This window comes from Ovis aries, chromosome 16 (genome assembly GCF_016772045.2).
Source record: "Ovis aries strain OAR_USU_Benz2616 breed Rambouillet chromosome 16, ARS-UI_Ramb_v3.0, whole genome shotgun sequence".
Lineage (NCBI taxonomy): Eukaryota > Metazoa > Chordata > Mammalia > Artiodactyla > Bovidae > Ovis > Ovis aries.
In genome coordinates, this window is record NC_056069.1 from 10,650,949 (window position 1) to 10,674,894 (window position 23,946).

Genomic DNA, 23,946 nt, shown 5'->3' on the forward strand with positions numbered 1-23,946 from the left:
TAAATGGTAAGAAATCATGCTAAATCAGGTATGTCCATCTTATAAATTATTTAAAAGGAGACAGCTTTATCTACATGTCTGTAGAACTCAATAAGCTAGATTAGAAAATGTTAGCAATCTGGTTGGGAGTGAGATCCCATAAGGTGTACATAAGAATCTTTATAAGCTACTCTTGAACGGCACACTAAACCAATGTCTCTAAAATACCTCAAAAGTATTTAAGCAGTATGAATAAGATCCTGTAATCTTTCTACTAGAGAAAATATTTTAGCCCACCTCTAACTATTAAAATTATTTGGGAATAACAGAAATTACACCAGAACTGTCAAAATTAAAAGATTAAGCCTTCAAAAAGAAAGAAAAGAAAAAAATTAAGCTTTCAAGATATGCCATTAATATTTAAAACTCTTACCAGATTCAAACACAAGAAGTAAAAGATCTGCCTAGAGTCATTTTCCTCAAGAATTTGTTTTAGTGATTCCTTAATAAACCTAGGGATGGACTGGGAACTATGCTGAAAAGCGTCACCCATGAAGTTATAAAGAGGTGTTCCTTCAGGAGAATATCCAATGAGGGTACCTTTCTGTCCTCTCTTAGAAGGAGATGATAGGATGTTGGCAGCTAAAAGAAGGAAAGAAAAAAATATATATGTATACATATATTACAAAAATTTTTAAAGTTTAACCTACAGAACCCAACAGTATCTCTCAGCACTATGTAAGCACTGAACACACTCCCCAGTTGAGTGAATGAGCCGCAGAATCCACAGGAAGGAACTTGCTAGGGGAAATGCTCACATAAGGTGAAGAACACAGCGCTGACCACCACTCCTCCAGAAAGCACGTGCTCCGTGCCCTCCTGGCGTGCTGCTCTGTCCACAGCCCGGAGCTGGCCTGCTATCGGATGTGTCCAAAACTTTCCAAACAGTAGAGCGCTGATAAAAATGGGAAAGGATCCATAGCGGGCACATTTGGAAACTTCCATTTTGACTGAACAAATGGACTCGACATAGAAATCCAGGATCATGACAAAAAAAATAACCGTTGAGAAAGGCATAATGAGAGAAAACCAAGAATCGACTTTACTCTAGAAATTAAAAAAAAAAAAAATTGTTAATACCATATGGGTATAAAGTTCACATCTTATATTTTAGTTAATCCATTTATGTGTAAACAAGTTTTTCCATGATTCAATATAACTTGTAAAATGCCAAAATATGAGTTATAAGATATTGTCACATTTTCCTCATATTCCCCCAAGTGTTAAAAAAAGAAGCATTATGGTTTAATAATTTTATAAATACTTGGTGATGTACAATCCTTGGGTTTTTGGGTAAGTATTAAATTATTTTGGGTAGTATTTAACTGAAGGGATCAGTTAAATACTACCACAGGGACGGGAGGGATATATAAATGTAATAGTACTTGATTTGTATTTTCTATAAACAATAAAGTTAACTCTAAAAAATTTTCAGGGACTCCCCTGGTGGTCCAGTGGCTAAGACTCTGAGCTCTCAATGCTGAGGCCCTTGGTTTGATCCCTCGTGGGGGAACTAGATCCCACATGCCACAAAAGACCCTGTGCAGCCAAATAAATAAAAATAAATATTAAAAAAAAAATTTCAAAACCTATAAAGAAAATGCAAAGACATTTAAGCCACTTGCAACATCAAACTGAAATAAAATATACTTTACTGAACTAAAATCTATAAGTAACAGTAATTTATTTTACTTATTACCAATAAATTCCTGCTCTTACCTCAGTTGTCACAGAAAGAACAATGACCCATGGGCATAAGAGAAGTACAGAAACAATTTGGGATAAAGCTTGAAGACGTTTGGCTCCACCAACATCTATAGAGAGTTTTCTGGAAGCTGTATGAAAACCAACTTTACAACACAAAGCCAGTACTAGCAACAATACTCCACCCTGTGAGTAAAAGTAGATAAGTCTTATTAGAGACACAAGAGTTCAATACTTAAGCCTTAAATATATAATATTTAAAGAAATGCAGCTAGCATTTTTTTTTCATAACCCAAATTACTAAACTACTTAAATTGGTTGGCAGTACTGTAAAACATTTTAAATGCACTTTTAAAGTTATCGTTGCTTTAACTTTTCAGAATCTCTCATGTTAAGAACAAAGAAAATAAAACATACCTTGTGATCTGCCACACCTAAGAAGGCAATGGCTGTGTAAAGCATGTGGGTTAGAGCACTGTCATGATGTCCTTCAGCTAAGTGAGTCGGAGTAAAGGAAAAAAAATTTAACTCTTTGAATCCTGAAGTCCTCCTGGAATTTACCTACTACTCTGGGTTCACTATTTATTAGTCTGAGGGCCCCAAACCTGACTATCCTCAATTATGTTTCCCTTAAAAACAAAAGAAAATAATGAAAAAATTAATTTAGGGAACATGATTTGTAAATTAGAATGGCTTGTATATACTTCTTTTGTTGTCTCCAAGACAAGTATAATAGTGCTTAAGGCATAGTTGTTAAATTTTAGTACATAACCTCCAAATGACATATGCATACCTACTAGAACCTCCTTGGACCACTCCTATCTGATTCAATTAAGGTTGATTTTTTTTGGAATGCCATGTAAAACTCAGTCCTAAATCTGCTTCTTAGTCATTGATAACATAAACCTCAGCAAAATAAGCAGCAAGCAAAAGAGGGGAGGGTGGGCAACAGTTGTCTAACAGTCAACCTGAAGTTTTGCAAAAGTCATACCATTGTCTTTCACTGTAACACAGTAAACTGGTCTTAGTTAATGAATAGGTTTTAGGGCAGTATCAATCACCAGAAGATTCAAAACTGGTGTTCTGAGCCCTGCTAAATGGAGAGGGCTAAGGGTATGTGGTGGAGAAGGCAATGGCACCCCATCCAGTACTCTTGCCTGGAAGATCCCATGGATGGAGGAGCCTGGTGGGCTGCAGTCCATGGGGTCGCTAGGAGTTGGACACGACTGAGCGACTTCACTTTCACATTTCACTTTCATGCACTGGAGAAGGAAATGGCGACCTGCTCCAGTGTTCTTGCCTGGAGAATCCCAGGGATGGGGGAGCCTGGTGGGCTGCTGTCTGTGGGGTCACACAGAGTCAGACACAACTGAAGCGACTTAGCAGCAGCTAGGGTATGTGGATAGGAAAGAACAAGCCATGTCTGCAGAGGAAAATGAGTAGATATATTTGATTGGAAGTTGGGTTTAGTCAATATAAGAGAGGAGTGGGGGGCTGAGTTGGAAATAATTTAGAGCAAGGGAGTGAATACCAGATTAAGGAATTTAAACTTCTTTCAGGTAAGAAGATGCCAAAGGTTTTTTCATTTAATTTCAAAAAAGTTTATATTTAATAACTGCCACTGCCTTCTAAAGGGAGCATTTATTTAAATCGTTAAATTATAACGGAGCAAACAGATTGATTTTATTGAGTGAGTAAATCATACATATATATGTATACACATACATACATTAGCGCCACAACATTCTAAAATATTCTTTCATTGTCCCAAAATTGCTGAAAATTTAGGGTGCTTTATAAGATGTTTAATTTAGAATGAATTTATTCACTATTTGAATAGTGATTTAGAATACCTACATTAATCTATGAAAGCTTCATTCACGATTGATTAGTTTAATTCAGTTACTCCTTCTTTCCCATTCTGCCAGTCTTCTGTTTTTCCGTAAGACTAAAAAACTCCCATCTTCTGCAAAAGGATACGGTGCTCAGCCATTTTAGCCATGAGGTCATCATTGTCGAAAAGCAACAGGCAAATCACAGCAATAATGAAAAAAGCAGCCCCCCTTGTCTGAAAATGAAGAGAATAATATCAAGAGTGGCTTTTTCAAGTGTTGATTTTTAAGACCATGACTATACAAATGCTAAAGAAAATTTTTTCAAATACCTATTTAAAGATAAAATAACATTTGACATTAAAATCTGTATACTATACATGTAAATTTATAGTATTAACAGTAAGATGCAAAAGTAAAGAGCTCCCATAAATTCCGCAGTATGTTTTCAGGGCACTTTAAGACACTTAATAATGACAACTTCAATTGTGTCTTTGCGACTATGAATAGGGATATTACCATGCACAAACTATTAAATATTCAAAGAGCCAGTCTTCTTAAATGTTACTTTGCTTCTGTTTGAAAAGCTCAAGTAGCTAAGGAATAATTAGTAGTGACATTTTATTCTCTAACATGCAAGTAATAGTGAAGACAGTTGCTTTACAATAATGTCCATACTCTATAGTTATCATTCTTCTAGGGAAAAAGAACTAAGAGGGCATGTTAAGAAAATCAGTAGTCATCTCTAATATCTAGTAAAGGTGTAATGCACTTAAAAGCTGACACACTTCTTAAGTTCTCATTCCAGGAAAGGATTTTGACAAAAGAAAATTAAAAGAAGGACAGACTATCCAGGTTTATGCAAATACTTCAGAGTTTTTCATACAGAAGCAATCTAAATAGCACTATTACACATTCTCCAGTTACAAATTTACAGGTGTAATACCAGATACTTTCAGAAAATAAAAATTTTAAGTGCAAAATGAGGATTTTTATTCATTACAAGATAACCACTATACTTGATAAATTTCCTATCAGTGTGGTAGGTATTTTGACAAAGTCAGTATCCATAAGCCATACAATTTAAAATTTCCTAATTTTCATTGAATCAGGACATGGTAAATTAACAATACCCAAACATGGAGACTATAACTTAAGACTTTTGCTGCAAAGAGGGCACTGAGGATTCTGTAGAACTTCACAGTCAGAACTAAAATATAAACCACAGTTCTGGTTAGATGCCCGGATTCATTACCCACACTAACGAGAGGATATGTAAGATCTATACTCTCATTTTAGTACAGTAAAATTTTTAATGTTTTAAAGTCATTTGTGTTTATTTTATGAGTTGTCTTTGTCCTTAGCTTGTTTATGTTGAAGATCTTCAGCATTTTTTAATACTATGTGAGTGATCTGAGTATATATATATTTTTTTAATGTAAAATTTTGTGGCAATTTGTTACCATTGTTAGTTTGCACAATTATTTTCCAAATATTTTTATTTATTTATTCTTTTGGCTGTACCACGTAGGATCCTAGTTCCCCTCCCGGGGAAGCGTCCCCTGCAGTGGAAGCTTGGAGTTTAACCACCAGACTGCCAGGGAAGTCCCTGCACAATGGTATCTGTTACGTAGACGTTTGTAATCATTATGAAGTCACATGTACTGGTTTTCTCTTTTGTAATTTTTTGACATTGATTTTGGAGTATGCTGTGAGTATACTTAACGTTTATTTTGGAATACTCTGTGAGTAAAGGCAAAAGATTAAATAGTAGCATATACTTTAATACCCATAGTTCCAATCTAAAATGTACAAGTTGGGCAGACTCACTTTGCTCTACGTGGCATATTGCTTTGGTCACTTTATTCACTACTGAGCCTGAAAGTCCCTTTCAGAAAAGAGACTATTATACTTTATTTGCCTTTATTTCTCCTTTCCTCTGTAACACAGGAAGCATTTAATTTGGTAAGTAAAAGTATTATAGTTGTAAGAACTTTTAATCGCATATTGATGATAAATTTACTAAAAATAGGTTAATACTTAAATTATATAAGATGAATAGGGTTGCCTACTTGGCAAATGTTCATCAAACTTTAAATATAACAAGGTTTTAGGGACATATTTTCCAAAAATGATGTATAGGAGTTAAGAATGAAATAGGGGAGGGCTCAGGTAAAGCATGAAGGAGATGTTTGCAGTGATTGATCAGTTCTGTATCTCTGACTATGGCGATGGTTAAACAAATCTAAACGCACATATACACACACAAACATATACACGAGTGTATGTAAAACTGGTGAAATCTGAATACTGTCTATGGGTTGTACCGATGTCAGCTTCCTGGTTTCGACAGTGTACTTGAGCTGGTAGGAAGCTATTGCTGACACTGAGTGAAGCCACAAGGACCTCTCTGTACTGTATTTGCAGCTTCCTAGGCTTCCCAGGTGGCTCAGGGGTAAAGAATCTGCCTGCAGTGCAGGAGACACAGGAGATGGGTTCAGTCCCCGGGTCAGGAAGATCCCTTGGAGGAGGAAGTGGCAACCCACTCCAGTATTCTCGCCTGGAAAATTCCATGGACAGAGCAGCCTGGCAGGCTGCAGCCCATGGGGTCTTGAAAAGTCAGACATGACTGAGTACACACACACATGCAGGAATTTATAATGATTTAAAAATAAACAGTAAAAAATAGAACACTTATGAGAAGAATTTATAATTAGCAAAAAGTCTCTGCATTCTTTTAAATGGGAAAGGATATACTATTTTATTGCCTTCCAATATTTTACTTGTATACTTTCAATTTTCAAATAACAGAAAATTCTACCTTTGCTGGTCCTCCTCCAGAACTAGTGAACAAAACACTGAGCAGTGAGATGACAACAATATCACTGTGCTCGAATAGCAGCAAGGTCCTACAAAAATAAAACACCGTAATTCATGAAGTATGTCTGATCTTTATCAGGAGGCAGGAATTCAACCGGATTAAGGGAGAAGAAAATACATCTTCCCCCTTGATTTCATAAACCATTATGGAAAAAATAAACATGCACAGCTGCCTTGGAAAACATTCTGGCATTATGTATCTTAGAAGGCTGTAACTATAAATATCTAATAATGCTATTTGTAGGATTATATCATACATATTTCTTATATACATGTACCAGGAAACACTTATAAGATACCAGTATTGTTTGCAATATCCCTAAGCTGGAAACAACCTAACTACTCACTGAAGATAGAATGGGTAATATAATATAGAGTGTATCCATTCAAAGGACTATTATACAGTGGAAAAAATGGAGGAAATTCTACAAATATACACAAATTCTAAGAAATACAGAATTGTATACTTTACAAGTGCTGCAGACTGAATGTCTGTGTCCCTCCCTGCCTGGTAGGCTACAGTCTATGGGGTGGCAAAGAGTCACACATGACTGAGCGACTTCACTTCACTTCACTTCCCTGCCCCAAGGTTAAACTCAATCCCCAACATGACGGAATTAGGAGGTAAGGAACACCTTTGAGAGGTGCTTAAGGTTATGAGGGTGAAACCCTCATAAATGAGATTAAAGCTTTATGAAAGAGACCAAAGGGAGCGGCCTTGCCCCTTCTGCTATGTCAGGTTACAGTGAAGAAACAAGACGGCTTTCTATGAACCAGGAAGAGGTCTCTCTTCACACATCGAATCACCTGTACCTTGATCCTGGCCTTCCTGGCCTCCAGAATCATGAGAAACAAATGTGCATTTTTAAAAAAGTCACCCAGCCCATGGTATTTCTGTTACAGCAGCCCAAATGCACTGAGACAAAAAGAGCAAATTTTATGGTCTATGAATTATATTTCAAAAAACAACATAAAACTGAAAGAACTATATACACATATATACACACACACTACATGCATCAAAATGAGCAAATCTCAAACATAACACTACATGTAAAAAGTATGCTGCACAAAAGCACATGCAGTGTGATTCTATTCATATCAAGTAAAAAATCTGCAAAAAAGAAATGCTGGTTACATCCAATGGTAGCCAGAGACAGGGACTTAATCAGGAGGGGGATTCATAAGGCACCAGAGGAACTGGTAAGGTTTTATTTGGGGGAACACATGAATGTTCGTATTTATTTAGATTTATGGTTTTATATGTATGAAATATTAAAAAATTATTGCCAGCTGAAGGGAGCTTATAGGATCTACAGATCTTGAGCTTCTCATTAAGAACATTTTCATTTTTCCTCTTTACTCAAAAATCTGTAATGAAAACATGGCAGTGATTATTTCAGTTCTGTTAACATTTGGGAAATTACAATAAAAAAATATCAGCAGAATGACAGTAACTTGAAATAAGACAGGCTGTGAAACACCAAAGAAGTCTGATCAAGAAGCTGAATGACGATTTTAGTAAAAGAATGAGAGGGGCAGCGTTGGCAGAGGAGCTGGTGGTACTGAGGGTTGCAAGGGAAGAAACAGATGACTAAATGAGGAGCCAAGTAAGAATTAACAACGTTCCCCCTTCATTCCCTGACACTCAGTGATGGTGATTTAGTAACAAACAGACCAAAGGATCACTTCAGGAGGAAGAAATGATCAGTCAGTCATATTTAAGCATAAACTGAAAAGGCTTTCCCCAAGCTGAATAATTCCAGCCAGCTTTCCCACCACTCCGGGATCCTACTGCTGTCACGGACCGGGATGTGACACTGGAGTTCTATATATTCCTCTTTCAAGAAGTACAGGGTACACAAGCTAAAGGGAGACACACCCGGAGCTCGTTTATTTGCTGGGAGAGAAGAAAAGCCTTTTCACAAAGCAGGTCCCATTAATCACTTTCTACTCTGTCCACTCCATCAACCTGAGGGAATCTGTTTAGAATACCCTTCAGCTTATTCTTTGCTTCTTGTCCCCATATTCTTCCCTCATCAATGGCAGGGTACTTTTTCTTATAATTTTGAGAGAGAGAAACATTAAGACTTATACACAGTTGCACCTGTCATAATTCTTATTAAATTAAGTGGCCCTAAAGCATTTTGCCCCTTGAACTGACCAATTTATATAAAAGAATCTATATAGACTTAGGGGAATATGAAATCAGAGTTAACTCATCTTAAATCTGATGACTGGCACACTATTTCCAAGACATTTTTTATAACCATACCTTTCACACATCTTCTGTGGATACTACAGGACTTTCAGAGTTGGAGGAGGGAGCAATTTTAAAAGATTTTGCTCTTCTCCTTATTGGCTGATTTTATTTACCATTTTAGACTTTTCATTTCTAAAATCAGCTGCTAAAAGGGATATAATCAATGAATAACAAAAAAGCCATTTATGCTAAAATTTTTCTGAAACTGTTTGGTGGACTCTAGTAAAATATCTATGACATATCATGAATACATAAATGCTATTCAACAAAGAACTAGTCCACAGACTAAACAGGTCCTCAATATATATGTATACTTAGTTGTACCCAATGCTGTTGAAGTGAAAGAAACATTTGTATAAAACTGACAAAAATATTTGACATTAAAACATAATGGCAAAAAACTAATATTCCAAATGAAGAAATAAGAACACTCAAAACATGCATTTCTATTTACCTTAGTGGTCCGCAAAGCGTGAGGCCAAAAAACCACAAGAGTGAAATGATACACCCAGCAACTGCATGTTTAAATATTTTGATCCACTAAAAATGGAAACAAAAAATTATGTTAGCCAGATATCTCAAAATCTTAAACAAAACACACAGGGGAAGATAATGGTAACACAAATATTTTAAAGGCCAAATAATTACGTATTTTGAAATCAAGCAGAAATTATTAAGATGTCTTGACTAAATCTAGATTTGCATTTTCTATATTCTTCTCTGGTGCTAGATCCTGAAATCTTTTTCTATAGAGTACAATTTTCTCCATTTTTTACATTAGTTCTCACCAGTTTGCCAGGAACATAAAATGTTTTAGTCTTTAAATTCTTCTCCAGCAGGAATAGTCAATTCTCCAATTATTTGAAAAGGGGGATGGGGAAGTTAAGATGGGGTTTAAAAATTAATCCTATTTTAAAAAATGTTCTTGGTCCTCTAAAACAAAGGTACTTAAATTTCTTTCTAATAAAAAATCACAGCCCAGGTTTCTAAGTTGTGGCATAAAGCAAACATGTAGTAGGATATAAGTGCTGTCCAAAGAGGTGATCATGTGAGATGATTACGCAGAAGTAGGACACTTCTGGGTATGCATCCTGAACCTCAGATGCTTAAAGAAAATAATAATGACGACGAGGGAGACAGCCAGTATGCACTGCATTCTCACTACGTGGGTTTTCCCAGGTGGCACTAGTGGTAAAGAGTCCGCCTGCCAGTGCAGGAGACGTAAGAAATGCAGGCTTGCTCCCTGGGTCGGGAAGATCCCCTGGAGGAGGGCATGCCAACCCACTCCAGTATTCTTCCCTGGAGAATCCCCATGGACAGAGGAGCCTGGCTGCCTACAGTCCACTCGTTGCAGAGTCTGAAGCGACTTAACACTCACAACATGTCCAGCACTGTTTAAAGAACTTCACATGTATTAATCCATTTATTCCTCATAGCTTCATTAGGAAAGCATTATCATCTGCATTTTCAGGTGAGAAACTGAAGGTAAAGAAATTAAGTAACTTACTAAGTAAGAGTTAGTAACTAGACCAGCCATGAGTCTGTCTGACTGCAGGTGCCTTGTTCTTACCCTTATGCTTCACCTGCTCCCCAGTGACATCTATCCTAGTTTTGTGGGCATGTTAATATGCCTGATTTGTAAATCTTTTCAAAATATGGATCGTGTATTAAAGGAAATAATTATATGCATGCTTGAGACATTTTCTACCCTATACTACATTTTTAAATACTTCATTATCTTAGCACTTTATAGTTTACTCTTAAAGCCTCAGTTCTGAAAAGCTAAGTCAACAGCAAGTTAACTCTAGGAATGTTCTGTTGTGCACTTAAAATCATTCAATAAGTAACCCTAAGCAAGGAAAGAACAGTGCCTCCTGGTCTACTGCTAGGACAAAAGGATTCTGCAAAAGACTTACCTGGCGTTTGGTAATACTTTTCCCAGAAGAAAAAGGCTTTTGAAACAAAACCATAAAAAATGCAGTCCTGTGAATATTGAAATATTAACTAATATTAATTAATCTTATATACAAGGTATGGTTTAAAGTAAAGACACTTTAATATACGAGAACTTAAAGGGTATGTTAGCCTCTAAAGAAATTATACTAGAGAACACCACTTATTTTAATAAGGCTTCTGCCACAATGTCTTGGGAACTCTTCTTTCTTTTGTAATGGCCTTCAAAACCCAGTTTACAAGCCACAAAAGAACTCTTGATATTTTTTTATACTCTGAAATGCCAAAGAAAATAACTCCTACCTTCTAAAAAATTTAGTAATAACAAGTCTTGAAATAGAACTGAAAAAGTACTAATTATATACCCTACCTTTCACATACCCAAAATAGTTATTAAAAATACATATAACTGGTGCTTAAAATTTCCTAGTCAAGAATCACTTTTCATTATTACTAAAATTATACTGCCAGGAGTGTAACAAACTCTTATTAATACAAAGGTTGGTCACCATCAGTCCCAAGGTCCTGAGAACTTTTAGAGAAAATTTCTTACTACATGCAGAATAATGTAAAAGGTATACTGTAAGCAGGCCCTTCCCTGGTGGCTCAGATAGTAAGGAGTCTGCCTGCAATGCAGGAGACCCAGGTTAGACTGCTGGGTCAGGAAGATGCTCTGGAGAAGGAAATGGCAACCCACTGCAGTATTCTTGCCTGGAAAATCCCACAGACGGAGGAGCCTGGCGGGCTACAGTCCACGAGGTTGCAGAGTCAGACACGACTGAGTGACGAACACTTTTACTTACTTTTCAAGCCTACCCTATATTATGAAGGGACATATAGTGAACACAGATCAGTGTGGTGCAACTTGGAAAATGAACATCTGTGCCCAGACAAGGCTCAGGTGACATTCCATCCCCAGTAGGATGGTCTGGGAATCCCTAGGGCCCCTGAGGCCCCTTTAGCGAGCTGTGAGATCACACTATTTTTAAAGAAGTATTTAGATATTATTTACTCTTTTCACTCTTATTCTCTCAGGGCTGTACAGGAGAGCTTTTCAGAAGCTAGTTCATGTGGGTTACTGCAACTGTAAGCAGTTGAATGCTGACCGTAACCGACTGAATGCTGACTCAGATGTGGGAATCCAGCTGTGTTCTATTAAGCCAGACATTAAATTTGCAAAAACTGCATTCAGTTCAGTTCAGTTGTTCAGTCGTGTCCGATTCTTTGTGACCCCGTGGACTGCACCACGCCAGGCCTCCCTGTCCATCACCAACTCCCGGAGTTTACCCAAACTCATGTCCATTGAGTTGGTGATGCCATCCAACAATCTCATTCTCTGTCATCCACTTCTCCTCCTGCCCTCAATCTTTCCCAGCATCAAGGTTTTTTCAAATGAGTCAGCTCTTTGCATCAGGTGGCCAAAGTATTGGAGTTTCAGCTTCAACATCAGTCCTTCCAGTGAACACCCAGGACTGATCTCCTTTAGGATGGACTAGTTGGATCTCCTTGCAGGCCAAGGGACTCTCAAGAGTCTTCTCCAACACCACAGTTCAAAACCATCAATTCTTTGGCTGTCAGCTTTCTTTACAGTCCAACTCTCATGTCCATACATGACTACTGGAAAAACCATAGATTTGACTAGATGGACCTTTGTTGGGAAAGTAATGTCTCTTCAAAGAAAGAAATGTCTTTTCAATATGCTATCTAGGTTGGTCATAACTTTTCTTCCAAGGAGTGTCTTTTAATTTCATGGCTGGAGTCACCATCTGCAGTGATTCTGGAGCCCAATAAAATTAAGTCTGACACTGTTTCCACTGTTGCCCCATCTATTTCCCATGAAATGATGGGACCAGATGCCATGATCTTAGTTTTCTGAATGTTGAGCTTTAAGCCAACTTTTTTACTCTCCTGTTTCACTTCCATCAAGAGGCTCCTTAGTTCTTCTTCACTTTCTGCCATATGGGTGGTGTCATCTGCATATCTGAGGTTACTGATATTTCTCCCGGCAATCTTGATTCCAGCTTGTGCTTCTTCCAGTCCAGCGTTTCTCAGGAGGTACTCTGCATAGAAGTTAAATAAGCAGGGTGACAATATACAGCCTTGTTGTACTCCTTTTCCTATTTGGAACCAGTCTGTTGTTCCATGTCCAGTTCTAACTGGACAGTTGCTTCCTGACCTGCATACAGATTTCTCAAGAGGCAGGTCAGGTGGTCTGTATTCCCATCTCTTTCAGAATTTTCCATAGCTTATTGTCATTCACACAGTCAAAGGCTTTGGCATAGTCAATAGAGCAGAAATAGATGTTTTTCTGGAACTCTCTTGCTTTTTTGATGATCCAGCGGATGTTGGCAATTTGATCTCTGGTTCCTCAGCATTTTCTAAATCCAGCTTGAACATCTGGAAGTTCACGGTTCACATATTGCTGAAGCATGGCTTGGAGAATTTTGAGCATTACTTTACTAGCATGTGAGATGAGTTCAATTGTGCGGTAGTTTGAGCATTCTTTGGCATTGCCTTTCTTTGGGATTGGAATGAAAACTGACCTTTTTCAGTCCTGTGGCCACTGCTAAGTTTTCCAAATTTGCTGGCATATTGAGTGCAGAATTTTCACAGCATCATCTTTTAGGATTTGAAATAGCTCAACTGTAATTCCATCACCTCCACTAGCTTTGTTTGTATTGTTGCTTCCTAAGGCCCACTTGACTTCACATTCCAGGATGTCTGGCTCTAGGTGAGTGATCACACCATCATGATTATCTGGGTTGTGAAGACCTTTTTTGTACAGTTCTTCTGTGTATTCTTGTCACCTCTTAATATCTTCTATTTCTGTTAGGTCCATACCATTTCTGTCCTTTATTGAGCCCATCTCTGCATGAAATATTCCCTTGGTATCTCTAATTTTCTTGAAGAGGTCTCTAGTCTTTCCCATTCTATTATTTTCCTCTATTTTTTTGCACTGATCACTGAGGAAGGCTTTCTTATCTCTCCTTGCTATTCTTTGGAACTCTGCGTTCAAATGGATATATCTTTCCTTTTCTCCTTTGCCTTTTGCTTCTCTTCTTTTCATAGCTATTTGTAAGGCCTCCTCAGCCAGCCAGTTTGCTTTTTTGCATTTCTTTTTCTTGGGGATGGTCTTGTTCCCTGTCTCCTGTACAGTGTCACGAATCTCGGTCCATAGCTCTTCAGGCACTCTATCAGGTCTAGTCCCTTAAATCTATCTGTCACTTCCACTCTGCATAAAGGATTTGAATTAGGTCATACCTGAATGATCTAGTGGTTTTCCCTACATTCTTCAATTTAAGTCTGAATTTGGCAATAAGGAGTTCATGATCTGAGTCACAGTCAGCTCCCGGTCTTGTTTTTGCTGACTGTATAGAGCTTCTCCATCTTTGGCTGCAAATAATATAATCAATTTGATTTCTGTGTTGGCCATCTGGTGATTTCCATGTGTAGAGTCTTCTCTTGTGTTGTTGGAAGAGGGTGCTTTGTATGACCAGTGCATTCTCTTGGCAAAACTCTATTAGCCTTTGCCCTGCTTCATTCCGCATTCCAAGGCCAAATTTGCCTGTTACTTCCGGTGTTCCTTGACTTCCTACTTTTGCATTCCAGGCCCCTATAATGAAAAGGACATCTTTTTTGGGGTGTTAGTTGTAGAAGGTCTTGTAAGTCTTCATAGAACTGTTTAACTTCAGCTTCTTTAGCGTTACTGGTTGGGGCATAGGCTTGGATTATCGTGATATTGAATGGTTTGCCTTGGAAACAAAGAGATCATTCTGTCGTTTTTGAGACTGCATCCAAGTATTGCATTTTGGACTCTTATGTTGACAATGATGGCTACTCCATTTCTTCTAAGGGATTCCTGCCCACAGTAGTAGGTATAATGGTCATCTGAGTTAAATTCACCCATTCCAGTCCATTTTAGTTCGCTGGTTCCTAGAATGTCGATGTTCACTCTTGCCATCTCCTGTTTGACCACTTCCAATTTGCCTTGATTCATGGAACTAACATTCCAGGTTCCTATGCAATATTGCTCTTTACAGCATCGGACCTTGCTTCTATCACCAGTCACATCCACAACTGGGTGTTTTTGCTTTGGCTCCGTCCCTTCATTCTTTCTGGAGTTATTTCTCCACTGATCTTCAGTAGCATATTGGGCACTTACCAACTTGCGGAGTTCATCTTTCAGCGTCCTATTTTTCTGCCTTTTCATACTGTTCATGGGGTTCTCAAGACAAGAATACTGAAGTGGCTTATCCAGTGGACCACATTTTGTTAGAGCTCTCCACCATGACCCGCCTGTCTTAGGTGGCCCTATATGGTATGGCTTAGTTTCATTGTGTTAGACAAGGCTGTGGTCTATGTGATCAGATTGGCTAGTTGTCTGTGATTGTGGTTTCAGTCTGTCTGTCCTCTGATGCCCTCTCTCAGCGCCTACTGTCTTACTGGGGTTTCTCTTACCTTGGTTGTGGGGTATCTCTTCACACATTAACACAAACTAAAGTAAAAGCTGATGTTTTGGCAAGCTAATAGAGTGTGACAATTCTTTTTTAAATCCAGCCTGTTATCTCTAACCTTAGGTAGTCTATCTTTAAAATACACATATATATATCAAATACTTTTCAGGAGGAATAAAATGCACAAAATGTTTTATGTAAAACTTCCTAAAGACACTCAGTTAACACAGAATTTTCAAAGACATTAAAAAACATTAAGAAAAAAAGAACTGTACACACTCACCCAAGTTTTAATATAAAAATGAACTGAACAATGTGAACTACTTTTAGGAGATCATATGATTCAAAAAGTCCAACAGCCTTCAGAAATTTAGTGAAACACAATAACACAATATATTTTGTTAATCTGAAAAATAAAAACAGAAGCAAGTTTCAGTTATCAATGAAATCACAAGGAACTCTGAAATCTTTTTCTTGTTATACAATAGAGGTCATTATGAAAATCATAAATATAAACAAAAGATGAAACAAACAAAAACTCAACTCACCCCCCTGTGATAACTACTACTAACACTGGTATATATACTTTCAGATTCTTTTCATGTACATGAATGTATTATGTATAGGTACAGTCTATTTAAAAAAAAAGGCAAACTAAAAGTAAACATTTTTGATTTCCTAAGTCACCTTGACTACTACATAATGCACTTTTTAAAGAATTACTCCAAACAAAGAGAATAAAAACAGAAACCACTCTGTCATGAAATGAGACCATAATACAGGAAGGGAGAGGACGACAAACGCCTGAAGTTTTCCTCTCCTCTGCTTCGTTAAGTGGCTGCAGCAGTCATAGTTGAAGTCAAGTGACCTGACCTACAGTCTTGAAAAGGCTTAGGAATGTGAAGCACCTCAGAAAGGGTGTGGAGAAGGGAATGGAAACCCACTCCAGTATTCTTGCTTGGAGAATCCCATGGACTGGGGGTTTATAGTCCATGGGGTTGCAAAGAGTTGGACACAACTGAGTGACTAACACACACACACACTAGAAATGTGCCAAGTAGTTTGGTCTCCAGAATCCCACCCAGCACAGCTAGGCAACCATTTTCCCTCAATGAGGACAGAACAAGTGAAGTTCAGCCTCTGGAGAGGTCTAGATAAAAGGCAAATGGAAAAAAAAGGATGAGGTGTTGGACTAAAATCACAGAGGTTAAAAGGAAGTTTCCCGTCTTTACCCCAACACACCTGTCTTCCCTCAGTTAGCTCTAACATCCTAACAGTCAGACTTCAATCTCCCAGCAGGAGAACCCTTTTCTGGGAAGCCCATCAGGGGACAAGCCCTACACAAGTCTTCTAACTAGATTTTTAGGCCTCACTCAAATATGAAAAGCCAAATCTGGATAATTGATTATTTATGATAAGTCTATAACAACAGACCAAACTAAAATAAAAAAGAAATTTAAAAGATACAGAGAGCATAGAGAATAGTAGAGAACATCAAAGAACTATATATTCTCGGACAAGAAAGAACAGTGCATCCAATGAAAACCTGGTGCTGCCATAAAAAGAAAGGGAAAAGGAACTCCTGAAAGAGCAATCAGAAAACAGTGAAGAAATTATCTGTTTTCCAGCTTAGTAGAAGAACTGACTCATGTGAAAAGACCCTGATGCTGGGAAAGATTGAAGGTGGCAGGAGAAGAGGACGACAGAGGATGAGATGGTTGGATGGCATCACTGACTCAATGGACATGAGTTTGAGTAAACTCCGGGAGTTGGTGATGGACAGGGAGGCCAGTCCATGGGGTTGCAGAGGCGGATACAACTTAGCGGCTAAACTGAACTGAACTGAGTCTTCTTTGATCATATACCTAGTATTAAAAAAAAAAAAAGTACCTGAAACCCATTATTTATCTAGATATTACAAACATGTACTACTACATTGATATTATTATATGTTATAAAACATACAAATTAGAAATGAAAAGGAATGAGATAAAAATTTGAGAAATTCTAACAGATCGTCTTCACAAGTCACCCAGGAGACTATCTGCCAAGTTTACGTCTAACAGGAGTTAATACATTAAAAAGGAGGTACAGGGGATGTGCAAAGCAGCATAGCAGAGGAAGAAGTCTCTACCCATTGGAGAAAAATACAAAAAAGCAGACACAGAAGTTTAAAGGAAACCTTAGTCATTCAAATACTAGAGCTAAAATAGTTTGATTTGCAATGATACCAATGTACACAGGATGGTCTAAAAAATCATTGAGTGTGAATCATTAAGTCTCATGGTACTAAATCAACAAACAGTAATCTGCTTAAGAAGACATCAAAATATATACTTTTGGAAATTTTAATGCAACTGTGAAAATATATTTCATCCTTGAAAGAATGAATCTCAACAATTCTACCATCTTCACTGTCTGACAGCTCATTTTCTGTTTTAGACCAAATAACATTAACGAAAATCAGAATTAGAACAAAATGGTTTTTCTTTTCATGAACATAATCTGTGGGACCTTTTATTGGTGCCATTTGGGAATTTTAACTATGTGATAATTATCACCAATAAGCTAATAAAAACATTATGCAGAATGATGTAACTCAAATCTTAAAGCACAGAGGTTCCTACTTAATCTACCTATGAAAGTGAAGTCGCTCAGTCATGTCCGACTCTGCGACCCATGGACTGTAGCCCACCAAGGCAAGAATACTGGAGTGGGTTGCCATTTCCTTCTCCAGGGGATCTTCCCAACCCAGGGATTGAACCCAGGTCTCCCACGTTGCAGGCAGACGCTTTAACCTCTGCACCACCAGGGAAGCCCAATCTACCTATAGAATAGTATAAATATTGAAATTTCTGTTTAAAGTATCAAGCAGATTTTCTGGGGTGATAAAAACGGCCTATAGCCTGATTGTGCTCAAAAGATGAATAGGCATTTGCGAAAAATGCAAACTGGTACCTTTAAAATCTACGCATTTTACAGTAATTTATATCTCAATGAGAAAAGGAGTATTGGAGAAAATAATAAAACTAGTGGCTATAACAACTACAAAAAACTGAGTGTATTTTGTTTTTGGATTGTTTGCAGACTGATTGAAAACACAGTACGACATGAAAAATCCGTCACATTTCTAGCAATTATGTAGGTATGAAAGTAAATGTATATGCGCTAGAAAAAACAAAACACAACATTTAAGAGCTGAAAAACACCTTGGAGATTCTCTAGTCCAATTCCTCCCTGTCACAGATTGGGAAGTTGAAGGCCACAGAGTTAGCGAGGGCCCAGCCCTAGACTCTTATGTATGCTCTTTTCCTAGGTCACACAGAAAACCCAAGTTCATCCAGAAGGCTTTGGGGATTCCCATCTTCTAAACCGTTCCCAATTATATATTCAGTGGCCCTCGCAAAGGGTAAAATCATTAAATATTACAAACAAAATGCATATTAAAACCCAAGATTAATGCAGATTTTCTCTATTTAAGCTAGGGCTTCCCTGGTGGCTCAGAGGGTAAAGAGTCTGCCTGCAATGTGGGACACACACAGGTTTGATCCCTGGGTTGGGAAGAACCCCTGGAGAAGGAAATGGTAACCCACTCCAGTATTCTTGCCTAGAGAATCCCATGGACAGAGGAGCCCAGCGGGCTATAGTCTACCTGGTCGCAGAGTCGGATATGACTGAGCAACTTCACTTAAGCTAGAGAAAAAAGTCAGATTAAAAAAAAAGAAAAAAGTCAGATAGACTGAAGTAGATTAACTGTATTAACGCTAATGATCATGGCAGCAATTTGTAATTAGTCAATAAAAATACTACTTTTGTTTATTCAGTTCTGTTTATTCTTCTGTTTATTCAGTTCTTAACAAGGGGACTTACATAATATGTGCTTAGCAAATGCTTCCTAAATGAAAGAATGCTAACTCTACTGTTAACATTTGTGTGATACAGTGATGTCTAGCATAGCAATACAGATAGCACAGTAATACAGTACATAACTGGCCGTCAAGCTTCTGGCAATTTAAACTGTCATCCACTCAGGCATGAATTCAGAATGAGGGAAGAGAGAGGGAAGCTCAAGCCTCAAGCACTTCACTCCTTCAGCTCTTAACGACATGTAAAAATAAGGCAGCAGGGTAGAAGCAAGGGCACAAAGAACGACACTGTCAACAAGACAGGGAGGATAAACAGGAGACCAGAAAAAACCAACGGACGTACATTAAAAACCCCGGCAATCTGGGGATTTCTGATGCCAGCAAAGAGCCTTGTACAGCCCTCAGGGAGCTGTGAAGCCATTTTTCAAATACTCCCTGCTCACTTACTATGTGCCAGGTGTCACTGGAGTCCAATGAGACCAGTCTGACAGGTTGGTTTCAGGCACGACAGCCTTCCCTCCTCCTGATAAAAGGGCCTGATGCACCTGGAACTAGTTCTGCATTCTTTCTGACTTCAAAGGAGGACTTTTATCTAAAATTTATCTTAAAATGTTATCAAAGTCTTAACATTCTTTAAAAAATGACATCCATTTGGTAATAAGCCTGAATATGAGGGCCATACTTGGAATGGCAGAGAGCAAAGGCCAAGAATCTGCTCCTAGATGGTACTGCTGAGGGGCTGAACCAACACTGGCAGCCTCTGGCGTCTTTTATGTGAGAAGAATATATCCGTATTTGTTTAAAGCTCTCTTAGTTTGGTTACTTAAAACTAAATGCATTTCTAGGTGCTATCCAAGAAACTTGTAATAGAGGCCCTCCCTTCAAGGAGTTTGAGGTCTAAAGAAGACAGGCAAGAAACAAGTGTTTATGTGACCCAGGTTAATTAGCAGAGATCTAAAGGAATAGATGTGGAAGCGACTAATTGCAACTAGGGAAACAAAAGCAGTCTTCAGAGTCTCAGGTGTGTGTGTGTATTAAAGACTAAGTAGAAAAAATAAACAACCCAATCAAAAAATGTGGGTTTGATCCCTGGTGGGGGAACTAAGATCCCACATCCTGTGGAACAACTAAGCCCAAGAGCCACAACTAGAGAGTCTGTGTGCTGCAATGGGGCTTCCCAGGTGGCACGGTGCCAAGAATGCAGGAGACACAGGAGACCTGAGCTCCATCCCTGGGTTGGGAAGATCCCCTGGAGCAGGAAATGGTAACCCACTCCAGTGTTCTTGCCTGGAAAATTCCACGGACAGAGGAGCCTGATGGGCTATAGTCCATGCAGTCACAGTCAGATACAATCAAGTCTTGTCATCAAGAAAAACGTAAACTACTAGGCTTGTTTTAAGATGAGGGAATATGTAAAATTATTTCTAAATAGTTTTTCTTTAAATTGCTAACAAAACTTAAAAATGTGGCAATTTAACGGCAGGCTTCAGTCATATGGAACATTGAACATGGTATTTCTTTGGGAAAATATTTGGCTGCGTGCATCTGAGTTTCAGCACGAGGGATCTTTCGTTGCAGCGCATGGACTCTTTAGTTGTGCCACACAGTCTTAGTTGCTCCCAGGCATGTGGGATCTTAGTTCCCCGACCAGGGACTGAACCCACATCCCTGCGCTGCAAGGTGGATTCTTACCCACTGGACCACCAGGGAAGTCCCTATAATACTTGCTACTCTCTAGTTGTGGTGCTTGGGCTTCTAATTGCGGTGGTTTCTCTTGTTGTGGAGCTTGGGCTCTAGGGTGAGTGGGCTTCAGTACTTGCGGTTCCCCAGCTCTGGAGCACAGGCTCAACAGTTGTGGCTCAAGGACTTAGTTGCTCTGGAGCATGTGAGATCTTTCTGGATCAGGGATTGAACCTGTGTCCCCTGCACTGGCAGGCAAGTTTTTATCACTGAGCCAACAAGGATGCTTTTCCTTTTTAATTAAAAAACAAAAACAAAAAAACAGATTGTGAAAGGAATTCCTGAGCAGTTGCTTGTTATCAACATTTTAAATAAAACCATTCCTAATTTTCTGCTCACAAGTGCCCAACTGGGTACATCCTTCCAAACCTTTTCCTTTGCATCTCCACGTATGGACAAGCATGTATTTTAGATACATTCATGTATTTACCACTGTACACATATTTTGATATTTTTATGATTTTTCATGTAATATATATTGAAGATTTGTTGTCATTATTAATTAGTAAAACTATTTTAATATTTAGCTGAAAGGTAGATACTTTGATTTTTAAAGTGTCAACTAATGAAGACTTCCTGTGGGGCTAACAACAAAACACTAGCTAAGGCCAGGTAACCATATACTATCAATAATAAGCACATAATCCCTAGTTCACATTGCAAAGGGAAACATACCAAGAGGGAAAATTTTCAGGGGTGAGGAAGGGAGGCTTTTAAATGAGGGCAGTGGCTTCTGAGCCACTCACTGATCCTTTAGGCAACTTATCGGGATCCAATCCACCTTCAGTTTAGTTCAGTCGCTCAGTTGTGTCCGACTCTGCGACCCCATGAATCGCAGCACGCCAGGCCTCCCCGTCCATCACCAACTCCTGGAGTTCACTCAAACTCACGTCCATCGAGTCAGTGATGCCATCCAACCATCTCATCCTCTGTCGTCCCCTTCTCCTCCTGCCCCCCAATCCCTCCCAGCATCAGAGTCTTTTCCAATGAGTCAACTCTTCGCATGAGGTACCCAAAGTACTGGAGCTTCAGCTTCAGCATCATTCCTTCCAAAGAAATCCCAGGGCTGATCTCCTTCAGAATGGACTGGTTGGATCTACTGGCAGTCCAGGGAACTCTCAAGAGTCTTCTCCAACACCACAGTTCAAAAGCATCAATTCTTCGGCGCTCAGCCTTCTTCACAGTCCAACTGTCACATCCATACATGACCACAGGAAAAACCATAGCCTTGACTAGATGGACCTTTGTTGGGAAAGTAATGTCTCTGCTTTTCAATATGCTATCTAGGTTGGTCATAGCTTTTCTTCCAAGGAGTAAGCGTCTTTTAATTTCATGGCTGCAGTCACCATCTGCAGTGATTTTAGAGCCCAAAAAAATAAAGTCTGACACTGTTTCCACTGTTTCCCCATCTATTTCCCATGAAGTGATGGGACCAGATGCCATGATCTTCGTTTTCTGAATGTTGAGCTTTAAGCCAACTTTTTCACTCTCCTCTTTCACTTTCATCAGGAGGCTTTTTAGTTCCTCTTCACTTTCTGCCATAAGGGTGGTGTCATCTGTATATCTGAGGTTATTGATATTTCTCTTGGCAATCTTGATTCCAGCTTGTGCTTCTTCCAGCCCAGCGTTTCTCATGATGTTCTCTGCATATAAGTTAAATAAGCAGGGTGACACTATACAGCCTTGACATACTCCTTTTCCTATTTGGAACCAGTCTGTTGTTCCATGTCCAGTTCTAACTGTTGCTTCCTGATCTGCATATAGGTTTCTCAAGAGGCAGGTCAGGTTCCTGACTTGTAAATCATTATCTGCCATTAACTAGCCTCATCTAAGGTATCACTGGTATTTCCTGTGAAGGGTTAGAAAAAAACTCATTCTTCAAATCTGAAATTACTGAAATCCGAGTTTGGATTCAAACGTGCCTTTTGGGCTTTGCCCACTATAGCAGCTCGCAGTTAAAATGACAGAATCAGTGTATGTAATTCTATTTTGATTCATTCAATAAATATTTAAGTGTCTACTATGTAGAGGGCAGTATAAATGAAGTTTGGGGGCTTCACTAGTGGCTCAGTGGTAAAGAATTTGCCTGCAATGCAGGAGACATTCAATAATTATCAATCAATGCAGTAATTATAAATCGATTCAATAATTCTCAGTCTGTGCAGGAGACATGGGTTTGAACCATTATTGAATCCAATAATTATTAATCAATCCAATAATTATCAATTAATGCAGGAGACACGGGTTTGAACCCTGGTCTGGGAAGATCCCATATGCTGGGACCAACTAACTAAGCAACTCGCTCAGTGGTTGTGCCACAACAGTACTGAGTCTGTGCTCTAGAGCCAGGGAGTCACCACTACTGAAGCCCACACACCCCCTGCAGCCTGAGCTCCACAAGAGAAGCCACTACAATAAGCCTTCACACTGAAACCAGTGAGTAGTCCCTGCTCTCTGCAACTAGAGAAAAGTCTGCACAGCAAAGAGGACCCAGCACAGCCAAAAATAAATAAATAAAAAGGAAGCTTCTAGCTTAAAAAAAAAAAAAATGAAGTCTGAGGGAACTGACTCCCAGTTCAGTTACTAGGTGTGTGGCCTTAGAAAAATTATTTTTCTATGTCCCAGCTTCCTGATCTGTGAGACAAGGACATAACTAATGAGTCTGCAGTGCTGTTGTAAGACTTAAGTGAAATGCTGCATGCAAAGTCCCTGGAACATAGGAAGTGCTTAACAAATGTTGGCTGTTACCCTCTGCTCTTTCCTGCCAAGAGGATTTATTGAAGCCAACACAGAAACATGTAAAATAATTCATATTTGTGAATTCAGGCATAAAAACATCCACAAAGAATCTGTCAATTAGCTTTTGTTGCAGATTATAATCAGAATTTGATTTTCAGTCTATAGAAAGAAAAATTCTTTCAACCTGGAATCTATTCAAAATTCAACCAGTCCTGATTTGAATTTGATTCTGTAATGAACTATTTAAAAAAAAAAAAGATTTATTTTTATGTATTTGGCTGCTCCAGGTCTCCGTTATGGCACTCATGATCTCCAGTCTTCCTGACAGCATGTGGGGTCTTTTAGTTGTGGTATCTGGGCATCTAGTTCCCTGATTAGGGATCAGACCTGGGCCTCCTGCCCTTGGGAGCAAGAATACTGGAGTGGCTTGCCATTTCCTTCTCCAGGGGATCTTCCCCACCTGGGGACTGAACCCA

At 38.7% G+C, this 23,946-nt stretch overlaps 1 protein-coding gene and 1 long non-coding RNA gene across 2 annotated transcripts in view; one reads left to right on the plus strand and one right to left on the minus strand.

Moving 5' to 3' along the window:
- LOC132657941 (uncharacterized) overlaps window positions 1-23,946 on the plus strand; it is a 47,067-nt gene that overhangs the window by 22,505 nt on the left and 616 nt on the right. The window lies entirely within an intron of this gene.
- The window catches only part of SLC30A5 (solute carrier family 30 member 5), a 34,313-nt gene that overhangs the window by 8,521 nt on the left and 1,846 nt on the right, over window positions 1-23,946 (minus strand). The window contains exons 2-10 of the mRNA XM_004016917.6: window positions 15,409-15,531; window positions 10,635-10,701; window positions 9,173-9,258; window positions 6,397-6,484; window positions 3,724-3,811; window positions 2,161-2,237; window positions 1,759-1,929; window positions 798-1,086; window positions 413-621 (exon numbers count right to left, since the gene is read on the minus strand). Coding sequence (XP_004016966.3) covers window positions 413-621; window positions 798-1,086; window positions 1,759-1,929; window positions 2,161-2,237; window positions 3,724-3,811; window positions 6,397-6,484; window positions 9,173-9,258; window positions 10,635-10,701; window positions 15,409-15,531 — 1,198 coding nt within the window. The remainder of the gene's footprint in view (window positions 1-412; window positions 622-797; window positions 1,087-1,758; window positions 1,930-2,160; window positions 2,238-3,723; window positions 3,812-6,396; window positions 6,485-9,172; window positions 9,259-10,634; window positions 10,702-15,408; window positions 15,532-23,946) is intronic.